Raw genomic sequence first — 14,215 nt, 5'->3', positions numbered from 1 at the left:
TCTATAGATCTTGATGCTCAATATGTAAGCCGCTTCACCGAAGTCTTTCTTTGAAAAACTCCTTTCAAACACTCCTTTATGCTTTGCAGAATAATTCTACATTATTTCCGATCAACAATATGTCATTCACATATACTTATCAGAAATGCTGTAGTGCTCCCACTCACTTTCTTGTAAATACAGGCTTCACCGCAAGTCTGTATAAAACTATATCCTTTGATCAACTTATCAAATCGTATATTCCAACTCCGAGATGCTTGCACCAGTCCATAGATGGATCGCTGGAGCTTGCATATTTTGTTAGCACCTTTAGGATTGACAAAACCTTCTGGTTGCATCATATACAACTCTTCTTTAATAAATCCATTAAGGAATGCAGTTTTGTTTATCCATTTGCCAGATTTCATAAAATGCGGCAATTGCTAACATGATTCAGACAGACTTAAGCATAGATACGAGTGAGAAACTCTCATTGTAGTCAACACCTTGAACTTGTCGAAAAACCTTTTTGCGACAATTCTAGCTTTGTAGATAGTAACACTACTATCAGCGTCCGTCTTCCTCTTGACGATCCATTTATTCTCAATTGCTTGCCGATCATCGGGCAAGTCAACCAAAGTCCATACTTTGTTCTTCATACATAGATCTCATCTCAGATTTCATGGCCTCAAGCCATTTTGCGGAATCTGGGCTCACCATCGCTTCTTCATAGTTCATAGGTTCGTTATGGTCTAGTAACATAACCTCCAGAACAGGATTACCGTACCACTCTGGTGCGGATCTTACTCTGGTTTACCTACGAGGTTTGGTAGTAACTTGATCTGAAGTTACATGATCATCATCATTAACTTCCTCACTAATTGGTGTAGAAGTCACAGGAACAGATTTCTGTGATCCAATAAGGGAGCAGGTACAGTTACCTCATCAAGTTCTACTTTCCTCCCACTCACATCTTTCGAGAGAAACTCCTTCTCTAGAAAGGATCCATACTTAGCAACGAATGTCTTGCCTTCGGATCTGTGATAGAAGGTGTACCCAACTGTCTCCTTTGGGTATCCTATGAAGACACATTTCTCCGATTTGGGTTTGAGCTTATCAGGATGAAACTTTTTCACATAAGCATCGCAACCCCCAAATTTTAAGAAATGACAACTTTGGTTTCTTGCCAAACCACAGTTCATAAGGCGTCGTCTCAACGGATTTTGATGGTGCCCTATTTAACGTGAATGCAACTGTCTCTAATGCATAACCCCCAAAACGATTAGTGGTAAATTGGTAAGAGACATCATAGATTGCACTATATCCAATAAAGTACGGTTATGTAGTTCGGACACACCATTATGCTGTGGTATTCCAGGTGGCATGAATTTGTGAAACTATTCCACATTGTTTTAACTGAAGGCCAAACTCGTAACTTAAATACTCTTCTCCATGATCAGATCGTAGAAACTTTATTTTCTTGTTACGATGATTTTCTGCTTCACTCTGAAATTATATGAACTTTTCAAATGTTTCAGACTCTTGTTTCATTAAGTAGATATACCCATATCTGCTCAAATCATCTGTGAAGGTCAGAAAATAATGATACCTGCTACGAGCCTCAATATTCATCGGACCACATACATCTGTATGTATGATTTCCAACAAATCTGTTGCTCTCTCCATAGTTCCGGAGAACGGCGTTTTAGTCATCTTGCCCATGAGGCACGGTTCGCAAGCATCAAGTGATTCATAATCAAGTGATTCCAAAATCCCATCAGTATGGAGTTTCTTCATGCGCTTTACACCAATATGACCTAAACGGCAGTGCCACAAATAAGTTGCACTATCATTATTAACTTTGCATCTTTTGGCTTCAATATTATGAATATGTGTATCACTACGATCGAGATCCAACAAACCATTTTCGTTGGTGTGTATGACCATAGAAGGTTTTATTCATGTAAACAGAACAACAATTGTTCTCTAATTTAAATGAATAATCGTATTGCAATAAACATGATCAAATCATATTCATGCTCAACGCAAACACCAAATAACACTTATTTAGTTTCAACACTAATCCCGAAAGTACAGGGAGTGTGCGATGATGATCATATCAATCTTGGAACTACTTCCAACACACATCGTCACCTCGCCTTTTACTAGTCTCTGTTTATTCTGCAACTCCCGTTTCGAGTTACTACTCTTAGCAACTGAACCAGTATCAATTACCGAGGGGTTGCTATAAACACTAGTAAGTACACATCAATAACATGTATATCCAATATACCTTTGTTCACTTTGCCATCTTTCTTATCCACCAAATACTTGGGGTAGTTCCGCTTCCAGTGACCAGTCCCTTTGCAGTAGAAGCACTTAGTCTCAGGCTTAGGTACAGACTTGGGCTTCTTCACTTGAGTAGCAACTTGCTTGCCGTTCTTTTGAAGTTCCCCTTCTTCCCTTTGCCCTTTTCTTGAAACTAGTGGTCTCGTCAACCATCAACACTTGATGTTTTTCTTGATTTCTACCTTCGTCGATTTTAGCATCACGAAGAGCTCGGGAATTACTTTCGTCATCCCTTGCATACTATAGTTCATCACGAAGTTCTACTAACTTGGTGATGGTGACTAGAGAATTCTGTCAATCACTATTTTATCTGGAAGATTAACTCCCACTTGATTCAAGCGATTGTAGTACCCAGACAATCTGAGCACATGCTCACTAGTTGAGCGATTCTCCTCCATCTTTTAGCTATAGAACTTGTTGGAGCATTCATATCTCTCAACTCGGGTATTTGCTTGAAATATTAACTTCAACTCCTGGAACATCTCATATGGTCCATGACGTTCAAAACGTCTTTGAAGTCCCGATTCTAAGCCATTAAGCATGGTGCACTAAACTATCAAGTAGTCATCATATTGAGCTAGCCAAACGTTCATAACGTCTACATCTGCTCCTGCAATAGGTCTGTCACCTAGCGGTGCATCAAGGACATAGTTCTTCTGTGCAGCAATGAGGATAATCCTCAGATCACGGATCCAATCCGCATCTTTGCTACTAACATCTTTCAACATAATTTTCTCTAGGAACATATCAAAAATAAACACAGGGAAGCAACAACGCGAGCTATTGATCTACAACATAATTTACAAAATTACTATCAGGACTAAGTTCATGATAAATTTAAGTTCAATTAATCATATTACTTAAGAACTCCCACTTAGATAGACATCCCTCTAATCCTCTAAGTGATCACGTGATCCATATCAACTAAACCATGTCCGATCATCACGTGAGATGGAGTAGTTTCAACGGTGAACATCACTATGTTGATCATATCTACTATATGATTCACGCTCGACCTTTCGGTCTCCGTGTTCCGAGGCCATATCTGTTATATGCTAGGCTCGTCAAGTTTAACCTGAGTATTCCGCGTGTGCAACTGTTTTGCACCCGTTGTATTTGAACGTAGAGCCCATCACACCCGATCATCATGTGGTGTCTCAGCACGAAGAACTTTCGCAACGGTGCATACTCAGGGAGAACACTTATACTTTGATAATTTAGTGAAGGATCATCTTATAATGCTACCGTCAAACAAAGCAAGATAAGATGCATAAAGGATTAACATCACATGCAATAAATATAAGTGATATGATATGGCCATCATCATCTTGTACTTGTGATCTCCATCTCCGAAGCACCGTGCTCGTGATCTCCATCTCGGAGGCACCATCATGATCACCATCGTCATCGGCGCGACACCTTGATCTCCATCGTAGTATCGTTGTCGTCTCGCCAACTAATTGCTTTTACAACTATCGCTACTGCTTAGAGATAAAGTAAAACTATTACATGGCGATTGCATTTCATACAATAAAGCGACAACCATATGGCTCCTGCCAGTTGCCGATAACTCGGTTACAAAACATGATCATCTCATACAACAAATTATATCACATCATGTCTTGACCATATCACATCACAACATGCCCTGCAAAAACAAGTTAGACGTCCTCTACTTTGTTGTTGCAAGTTTTACGTGGCTGCTACGGGCTTAGCAAGAACCGTTCTTACCTACGCATCAAAACCACAACGATAGTTTGTCAAGTTGGTGCTGTTTTAACCTTCGCAAGGACCGGGCGTAGCCACACTCGGTTCAACTAAAGTGAGAGAGACAGACACCCGCCAGTCACCTTTAAGCAACGAGTGCTCGCAACGGTGAAACCAGTCTCGCGTAAGCGTATGCGTAATGTCGGTCCGGGCCGCTTCATCTCACAATACCGCTGAACCAAAATATGACATGCTGTTAAGCAGTATGACTTATATCGCCCACAACTCACTTGTGTTCTACTCGTGCATAGCATCAACGCATAGAACCAGGCTCTGATACCACTGTTAGGGAACGTAGTAATTTCAAAAAAATTCCTACGCACACGCAAGATCATGGTGATGCATAGCAACGAGAGGGGAGAGTGTTGTCCACGTACCCTCGTAGACCGACAGCGGAAGCGTTATCACAACGCGGTTGATGTAGTCGTACGTCTTCACGATCCGACCGATCAAGTACCGAACGCACGGCACCTCCGAGTTCTACACACGTTCAGCTCGATAACGTCCCTCGAACTCCGATCCAGCCGAGTGTTGAGGGAGAGTTTCGTCAGCACGACGGCGTGGTGACGATGATGATGTTCCACCGACGCAGGGCTTCGCCTAAGCTCCGTAACGGTATTATCGAGGTGTAATATGGTGGAGGGGGGCACCGCACACGGCTAAGAGATCTCAAGGATCAATTGTTGTGTCTATGGGGTGCCCCCCTGCCCCCGTATATAAAGGAGCAAGGGAGGAGGAGGCCGGCCCTAGGAGGGGGCGCACCAAGTGTGGAGTCCTACTAGGACTCCCTAGTCCTAGTAGGATTCCACCTCCCATATGGAATAGGAAAAGAGGAAGGGAAAAAGAGAAGGAAGGAAGGGGGCGCCCCCCTTCCCTAGTCCAATTCGGACCAGACCAAGGGGAGGGGTGCGGCCACCCTTGAGGCCCTTTTCCTTCTTTCCCGTATGGCCCAATACGGCCCAATACGTATTCCCGTAACTCTCCGGTACTCCGAAAAATATCCGAATCACTCAGAACCTTTCCGAAGTCCGAATATAGTCGTCCAATATATCGATCTTTACGTCTCGACCATTTCGAGACTCCTCGTCATGTCCCCGATCTCATCCGGGACTCCGAACTCCTTCGGTACATCAACATACATAAACTCATAATAAAACTGTCATCGTAACTTTAAGCGTGCGGACCCTACGGGTTCGAGAACTATATAGACATGACCGAGACACGTCTCCGGTCAATAACCAATAGCGGGACCTGGATGCCCATATTGGCTCCCACATATTCTACGAAGATCTTTATCGGTCAGACCGCATAACAACATACGTTGTTCCCTTTGTCATCGGTATGTTACTTGCCCGAGATTCGATCGTCGGTATCTCGATACCTAGTTCAATCTCGTTACCGGCAAGTCTCTTTACTCGTTCCGTAACACATCATCCCGCAACTAACTTATTAGTCACAATGCTTGCAAGGCTTATAGTGATGTGCATTACCGAGTGGGCCCAGAGATACCTCTCCGACAATCGGAGTGACAAATCCTAATCTCGAAATACGCCAACCCAACAAGTACCTTTGGAGACACCTGTAGAGCACCTTTATAATCACCCATTTACGTTGTGACGTTTGGTAGCACACAAAGTGTTCCTCCGGTAAACGGGAGTTGCATAATCTCATAGTCATAGGAACATGTATAAGTCATGAAGAAAGCAATAGCAACATACTAAACGATCGAGTGCTAAGCTAACGGAATGGGTCAAGTCAATCACGTCATTCTCCTAATGAGGTGATCTCGTTAATCAAATGACAACTTATGTCTATGGCTAGGAAACATAACCATCTTTGATTAACGAGCTAGTCAAGTAGAGGCATACTAGTGACACTCTGTTTGTCTATGTATTCACACATGTATTATGTTTCCTGGTTAATACAATTCTAGCATGAATAATAAACATTTATCATGATATAAGGAAATATATAATACTTTATTATTGCCTCTAGGGCATATTTCCTTCAGAGCGAGCCACGGAGTATCATCTGGTTGTGTGATGGAGAGGAGCTCAATAAAGAAAGCCTGTTTGAGGGCATGGGTAGAGGGGGCGTAGATGTTAGTGATGGCGATGTTGAGGGCACATGCAGTTGATCTTAGGGTTACGGTGGAGGAGAAGTTTTGGTGTGAGTACGAGATGACCTGGAGAGAGGAGGAGTTAACGGCGGTGATGGTGCCGCCAGCCGTGCCAATGACGGGTCGTGGAAAGGCTTCGTCGAGGTGGAAGGGTAAGAAGGAGCGGAGTTTGGCGTCAGTGTAAGATTGTAGTTTGGATTCCTGCAAGAGGGCAATGTGAGGGTTGATCGCTACGAGTTCAGAAAGGACCGCGGCACACTTATCGTCATCACCCAAACCACGGACATTCCAGGAGCAAATAGAGATTACATCATTATTACTCATAAAAGTTTTGTTTGACACCACAGACGGACGACACAAAGCGCGGAGGAGTACATGAGACCTACTACAGCAGAAGAGGCAGCAGAGTACCAAACAAAAGGTAGAACGTACATAGTCCAAAAGGGCAGCGAGGCATGACACACGTAGCAACTAACAGACACGGACGTCAACTTCCAGTGGGCCCACAACATCCGGGGGCCGTGCATGGCTGGGGCAGCAATCATGGCTCGGCATCATCACCAGAGGCAGCATCCTCAGAGGAGAGGATGGCGTCGAGGTGGCCGTCGTCCGCGCCACAGAGGAGCGCAATGGTGGCCAAGTCTTCAGCAGAGGCAGGGGGGCCATCGGCAGCGTTAAGGCGGGCATCCTGGATAGCACGGCCAATGGCCGAGTGGACGTCGGAAGCGGAGAGGCGAGCAGCCTTGGCCTTGATAGCCCTGGCGAGCATGGGGGAGTACTTGGTCTCCTTGCCAGCAAGGCGCGCGCTACGCCGTAGCTTGTCCTTGGAGACAGAGTGGTCGCGAGCAGACCTGCGGCGCTCCTTGCGAACAGTGCTCTCATGGGTGTCAAGATCCTGGAGAGGGAGAGCTGTGTCCGTCGCAGCAGGAGTCGTGTTAGAGGCTATAACAGGGAGAGGGGTTGAAAGAAACGACGATGGGAGGGGAGGTGAGTTACCGTTGGCACGTGAAGATTCTCCGGCGGAGAACGCGAAGGTGGACGGCGTGGGGAGTGCAGCTGCGGGCGGAGCGAAGGCGGCAAAGGCAGACGTGTCAGAGGGCAGCTGGCCAGCCGTCACGCTAGCCCCCACGTCAACGGTGAGAGCAGGAGGGTCAACCGCAGCCACCCTGGGCAACGCGCGGATGACAAGTGGGGCCATGGCAGTCACCACGGGTGCATGCACCGCGTCCAGGGAGTCCGAGGTGACAGCATGCAGGAGGGGGACGTGCATGCCTTCTGCGCCGACCGAGTCGTCGTCAGAGACGACCAGCGGGTCACGTGCAGTGCCAGGGGGTGGAAGGACAGCTGACAAGGCAGGGTCACTATTGTTGCCGCCAGGAAAAGCATGACGAGCACGTGCATCAGTGGTAAGGCGGCGGGCGACCGGCCTAGTGCCGCCGTAGGTGGGGTCTGCACGCCACCCAGCCCTGAAGGCAGAAACCACCGGAGCGAAGTGATCAGGGGAGAGCGGGCGTGGTGAGCCGCGCTGGGAAAGAGGGGCAGAGTCTCCGTCAGAAGAGTTGCCCCCGAAGGGATTGGCGCCGTCACCGTGGTGCCAGCGTGAAACCTCGACAACCTTGGCTATCTTGATCTCGTTGATGGGCGGGAGCTGGATGACTAGGCCAGGAGGAGCCGGCTTGCCGGACTGGAGCAGAATGAGAGCACGGACCGAGGTGTAGTCGATGCCGTGGAGACAGAAGTCATCCACGGCACAGACGTCACCAAGGAACGCGAGTGCGAAGCGAATGCCATCGTTGTGCCAGAGTTCGTGTGGGAATTCTGAAACCTCGATCTCAGTGAGGTCGGTGAAAATGGCAATGGAGCGGTCGGCGTGCTCTACTGGTTCGATAGTAACAACATTGCCCTCGAACTCAATGGGGCTGTGGCGGATGACGTTGTTGCGTGCAGAAGGGGTGTGGAAGGTGATGCAAGCGACCCCGCGCCAAGATCGGCCCAAGATGAAGGTCGAGTTGCCGCAGGTGTGCTGGATAGCGCGGCGGATGAGAGGGGTGGGGTTGGGGTCGGTGGTCTGGAGGTGTGCGAACGCATAACGGCGAGGGCAGTGGACAAGGCATGGCGGGGCGGCGACGAGTGGCATGTCGCCATAGGGCGGGAGCAGGCCGGCCTCCCGCTCCGGGCGAGGCAACTCTTCGTCTGTCTCCGAGTCCGAGACGTGGGATTCAGCCCTAGCGAACCGAGAGGCAGTGAGAATGTCGGAGAGGCGGACCCGAAGGGCGTGGGTGTCTAAAGGAGAGGAGGTGTTGTGGCTGAGGTGGTGGTGTGGGGTGGTGGGGGATGGGGGTGCGGACGTGCGTGGTGGTGAGGGAGGAGGCGGGGGGACCCGTCGACGTTGACGGGAATGTCGTGGAGGACGAAAGGGGAGGGGATGCAGACCGCAGGGAAAGGCTCGGATAGGATGATGGGGACTTCTCCGATCATGAGGGTGCGTGGAGCGCGAGCCGTAGTCGAGGAAGAGCTGCCGTGGTCCATGTTGGGACGACAGAAAGCTAGGTTAGGGCATGAGGGAAAAATGTCGGGGAGAGGAGGAAAGAGAGGCCATATCCGGAGATACCTGCAGTCACGGCTACGGTGCCCGTTCCTCTAGCAGCGAGCGTAGCGGACGGGGTCGCGGCAAGCCTCGACGCGGTGGTCAAGAGCGAGGCATCGGAAGCAGCGTCGCTTCTTGAGTGAGGAGTGTGGTGGATGAAGATGGCGATGGAGAGGGGAGAGGGGCCGGCGTGGTATATATATGGGGCGTAGCTGCGGGTGACTATGGGCACGGGGGGGGGGGGGGGGGGCGTCTCAATATGGGGTCGTCGTGGCGCTGTTGGACCGCGTGTGCAGCGTATCTTGTGGCAGGGAGGCGTGGTCTAATGCGTGCATCAGTGGTTAAGGCGACTTGGGGTCATGGCTTGGAGACCGAGCGGGCGGATTAGGCTGCAGAGGTGAAGTAGGAGAGATGATGATAGCTAGATGCTGGCCTGGAGTAGGTCGAGGGGTCGGCGTGGGCGAGCGAGTGCATGACCTCGTAGTTTCGTCGGTTCCCAATGCAGCATCCTGACACGGCGTGGCAACAGTGGCCAGGCGGGGGGAGACAGGGGGCGGCGCAGCGCCGTCCGGACAAGACGTGGGAAGGAGGGGTGGGGGAGCCCGATTTGGCACAGACAGAGAGACAAAAGGGGGTGTCTGGGTTCTAGCGAGAGGGACGCACGCATGCATATCCTCGAGTGGTGCGTACGGATCTTTGGGAGGATTTGGTCTGCTGACGCCGCCGCGCAGCCATCATTGTGCATGGGGTGCCTGGGTTCTAGCGAGGGGGACGCACGCATGCATATCCTCGAGTGGTGCGTACGGATCTTTGGGAGGATTTGGTCCGCCTGATGCCGCCGCGCAGCCATTATGTGCATGGGGTGGGCCCGGCTAGGCTGCATGGGTGAGGGGACTTACGGGTGACCCATGAGGGCGGCTGGGGTCGGGCCGTGCATGCCTGGGCTGGGTGGCACGAAGGGGCCCAGAATAGAGACGGGGTGTGGCTGGAGCGGGGTATAAGAAAAGGAGCGATAGAGAGCTAGGTGGCGGCCGCAATGAGAAACCGCCTCGTCTAGTTGGTCAAAGAGAAAGAGACGAAAACCCCAGAAGTCCAAAGACCCGGACTTCAGAATTTGAATTTTTGCCAAGCGGGAGAAGATGCCAGTTTTGAAAACGAGATCATCTACCTTGATTGCATGAAAATCTTGTTTGACCGAAAAACAGTGGTTTAGAGCAGACTCAACAAGCACTTCATTAGGACTAACAGCTAGTGGCATAAAGGTAACCCAGAAACAGTGGATGTGAGAGGTGTAATGCATATGTGGCGGTAGCTGATTAGGGTGATTAGCATGAAGCATACGATAAAAAAAGCTAATACCAGGCCGAGCGCGTCTAACCTTGGGCAGGTCAAGGACTGTTGACGGTGAGGGCGGTGAGGCAGAGATGTTCGTCGTCGGAGAGGTAGCCGTGGAGCCATGCACGGGGAGCTTGGCCCTTCCAGCGAGCAAGCGTCCAGGGCCACACAGTGTAGGCGGACGAGGGAAGCGGATCAACATGCCTCGTTTGCGGAAGTCGCCCATGGCAACGATGAGGTTGGCAACCTCGGGGTTGGCGACGGTGAACGAGAAGCAAGAGTCTCCCTCGTCGACAACGTTGAAGTGGGGGAAGCAGCCACCGAAAAGACGAGCAAGGATGAGGGCCATGGAACCAGCGTTTAGGGCAAACAGAAATTGGATGACGCGAGCGTACATGCGGCAACCATGGAGGTTGTGGCATGGGTCGATGGTGACAGTCGACCGGGGTTGCGTGGAGACCACACCTTCGAAGTGAAGGCAGAGGTCTTCTGGAATTTGCAAGAGGGTGGCGAGCGACATGCATGAGGCGGCCACAGCAGGCGTGGGTGGATTCGAAGCAGAGTTAGGGAACGAGCGAAAGAGAAGGCGTAGTTGCGGTGGCGGATCGGTTTTTGGTCGAGGATGATCTCCGCGACCCGTGGGGAAGCCACATGGAAGCAGAAGACCAGGGGGAGCACAGGGCGACGAAGAAGTCGGCGGTGCAGCCACCAAGGGCAGCTTGGAGCAGAGCAGCTACGGTGATGGCGTCAAGGTGGCGGGTGGAGAACTCGAAGACGATGTAGAGGGGCGACGCAAGGTGCAGCACCGGCGTGGTGACTACGAGACGGCAGTAGTAACTGCAGTTATCTTCGAACTCCAAACCCATGGCATTGCCACAACTCAGGAAGCAGCGGAGCCCCACCTGCCCAGCTTTGACGTAGGGGAGGTCAAAGAAAGGTGATGGTGGTGGCGCAACAGAGTGGAGTAGCGCATCCAGGGGGCTGGTGGTGAGCGTGTGGCCATGGGGAGAGCTTGCGGCGACCAGAGTTGGGCGTAGGTGCGGGGTGAAGGGCCGGTGGTGGGAGGAGGAGAGGAGAGGAGCGGGGGGAGCGGGCCGCCATCCCTATATTTGTCAAGAATCATTCCTCGACCGGCAATTCTAAGTGAGCTGATTTTTAGTGTTGATTTTTTGGTGTTGCAGCAGCTTTGATTTTGGGCCTAGCATTTGGTTTGAATGTGAATTGCCTCCTCTATCCCAATTCTAATTTCTTCGAATTTGTCGCCCTTCTATTTTTAGAATCGTCCCACTGTTCATCAATTCCAGTGCTGAGACTATAAGCCAGGTTCCGGCTCTTCTAGCTATTAACCACTGTGAATTGCTGTTCATCTTGTTTCTTAATATTAAACTGATTATCACTAGATCAGTAAGCAGGCAAGTGAAGGTTACTCCTACTGATTAGCAGCAGTGAACTGAGAGCCTTTTATTACTACAGAATTCGAGAGATGCATCCATGGGATTAATTCTACCACGGAGTCTGGCAGTCTGAAACTACAGGCCTCTGATCGATGCAGATGCAGGCATGCGGCTACTTGCACCAGCAGCTTAGTTGTTTCTGCCGCCGTTGGCGTCGTTCAGGTCCATGGCGGGCCTCTCCACGTCCTCCATCTCCTCCTCCCGGACGAACACCGCCTGGTCCAGCACCGAAGCCGTCGACCCACCCGGGGCGGCGCCTCCGTACATGTGCGGTGGGGCGGGATGCGCGCCGCCGCAGTAGTCGTCAGCGTAGGCATCGGCATGGGCGGGGACGAAGACGCCCGTGTCCTGGTCGGGCACCCACGGCGCGTCTTCGCCGCCGTCCAGCGCGCCCTCGCCGATGTTCTCGTCCGGCAGCACCGAGGAGTGCTTGGATCCGCTCCTGAAACACACAGGATTGATCATCGATGCTGCCATCAGTGAGTGGTAGTTCTACTTCTAGGCGGCAAAAGAAGAAGATGGCAACGCAGAGCAGGCAGCAGGGTAAAAGTGGTTACCTGGAGGAGGCAAGAAGAGGCGTCGGCCTGGTCTGGCTCTGGCCGGCCACCCGGCGGCCGGCAGCGGTCAGCGCTCGTGCAGCCATGGCCGAAACAGCAGACTAGCTCTCTCTCAGATCGATGGAGTTCCCTTCCCTCCTCGTGTGAGCTCAATACAGAGAGAGGGGGGACAAAGCAGAGCAGGAGCAGTACGAGTACGGGTTTGAGCTTATCCGCTCTGTGGTCTGAGCCTGAGATCGACTTCTTCCTCCCTTCCCTGAACCTCGGTGAGCGGTGGCCTATTTATTTACTGCTATCGATGAAGCTATGCCGGTGCGGGACGCCTAGTGGCAAGAGAGCGTGAGGAACGGCGTGGCGACACGCGGCACGGCGCCATTGAGGAGACAGGGCAGGGCAGAGCAGAAAGGGTCGGCGATGAATGCGGTGGAAGGAAAAGAAGGGAGAGGAGACACGCACGGACGCACACACGACTCCAGGGAAAATATCATGTGATACCAGCCCTTACATGCTACCATGATACTGACTTCTAAAATTCAAATTTAAACATGTCAAAAAAACTGAAAAAATTCATGAATGTTGACAACACAAATGTTGGCAATCCCTAAAAAAAGCAGATCAAAATTCAACATGGAAAAAGAAAAAAGACAAATCTATCATGAATAGTGTCAAAAGAAGACGAAAGCAAAAATGACACTATTTACATATGAATTTGTATTTTTTGTTTCTCGATGTGTGTTTCAAATTTTGATCTGAATTTTTTAGGGGTTGTCGACATATGTGTTCTGAGCATCCATGATTTTTTTCAGAATTTTTTGACATGTTTAAATTTGAATTTTAGAAGTTGGTATCATGGTATCATGTAAGGGCTGGTATCACCCGATACTTACCCACGCCCCGAGCTGCATGAGCAATTATACCTGGCCATATCTCGGGCCGGGCCAAAAAAAGCCCGGTGCTGAAAACCCAGGCCCGAGCCTGGCCCGGCGCGACCACCGGGCCTACTAAATCGGGCCCGAGTCCGGCCCGAACCTGGAAAAGCCAGACACGACCCGCTCGGCCTGGCCCGACCACGGCTAAGAACCCATTTTTCACAGGCCTGAACACGGCCTGATCTGCCCGTCGGGCTTGATTTTCAGGCCCGAGCCCGACCCGATGGCATGTTCGGGCTCAGCTCGGCCCGAGATTTTCGGGCCGGGTCGGGTCGAGCGTCCGGGCCGGGCTGCCCATGGCCAGGTCTATGAGCATTGCTACATCTACGGAGAGATTTTTACGTATCTTACGAATGAGATGAGTTGGCAGCCTTTAATTGGATATTAGTGGAGGCTGGGGCCCACCCTGAAAATCAGGAGGGAGGCGTTCGGTTAGGGAAAGGGAGGATTACATAGGATACATAACAGCCTTAGGCAAGTCTACATTTTTGCAGCTGCATGCAACCGCCCTTTTCGTCGGACAAAGACACACGCAAAATCTCCGCTTTTACTTCAGCATCGATGCTTTCCCAGGGACGACGTTTCCAGCATCCGCTTCTTTGCTGCTCCCTTGGTTTTAGAATATAGTGAGTAGTACTATAATTTTTCAAAATTCAAACTTAATTATGTAAGTTTGATTAAGTTTTTTAATGGTAATACTAATGTCAATTTTGTATCATTAGATTCGTTATGAAAAGTATTTTCGTATTTTATCCTTTTGTAAATCGATGCGCCTACTATTCTGAATCGGAGGAAGTGTAATAAACCTCATTGAACCTTGTTGCTAAAAACACTAGAATAAATTCAGAAAAATGTGAGCACATAGACCAACTTAAAATCCGACGTACATGTTCCATCATATAAGAAATCTAACCAACGAAGCTTCAGTCGTATGTTTAACGTGTTTGCAACTATTTTTAGGGGCACACTATCCAATTTTATTGGTTACTTCACCACGGCACATTCTATACAAGAAACTAGAACATACAAGAGGAGCAAAGATACTAATACACATCAAAGGTATTCCAAATCATCAGCTTAGGAATGTAAAGCGGGTTATGCTTAATCCTATTTAAGCCAATTTATGATCAAAAACTTCA

At 49.9% G+C, this 14,215-nt stretch overlaps 1 protein-coding gene across 1 annotated transcript; it reads right to left on the bottom strand.

Annotated features, from left to right (window-relative positions):
* Positions 1–11,504: 11,504 nt before the first annotated feature.
* Positions 11,505–12,507, bottom strand: LOC109768473 (uncharacterized). The gene is made up of 2 exons (XM_020327189.4): positions 12,148–12,507; positions 11,505–12,032 (listed from the first exon to the last, which is right to left on the bottom strand). Exons 1-2 carry the CDS (start codon positions 12,231–12,233, stop codon positions 11,720–11,722), a joined length of 399 nt encoding a protein of 132 aa, XP_020182778.1. The 5' UTR covers positions 12,234–12,507; the 3' UTR covers positions 11,505–11,719.
* Positions 12,508–14,215: the final 1,708 nt, after the last annotated feature.

The sequence above is a fragment of the Aegilops tauschii genome, chromosome 7 (genome assembly GCF_002575655.3).
Source record: "Aegilops tauschii subsp. strangulata cultivar AL8/78 chromosome 7, Aet v6.0, whole genome shotgun sequence".
In the NCBI taxonomy this organism is placed as follows: domain Eukaryota; kingdom Viridiplantae; phylum Streptophyta; class Magnoliopsida; order Poales; family Poaceae; genus Aegilops; species Aegilops tauschii.
Note: the sequence above shows the minus strand (reverse complement) of the source record. Positions and strands in the feature narration are given on the sequence as shown.

Excerpts from the sequence above, each read along its gene's own strand:
- LOC109768473 (XM_020327189.4), bottom strand. The coding sequence starts at position 12,233 with ATGGCTGCACGAGCGCTGACCGCTGCCGGCCGCCGGGTGGCCGGCCAG. Across the intron at positions 12,033-12,147 it reads CCTCTTCTTGCCTCCTCCAG|GAGCGGATCCAAGCACTCCT; the intron begins GTAACCACTTTT and ends TGTGTGTTTCAG.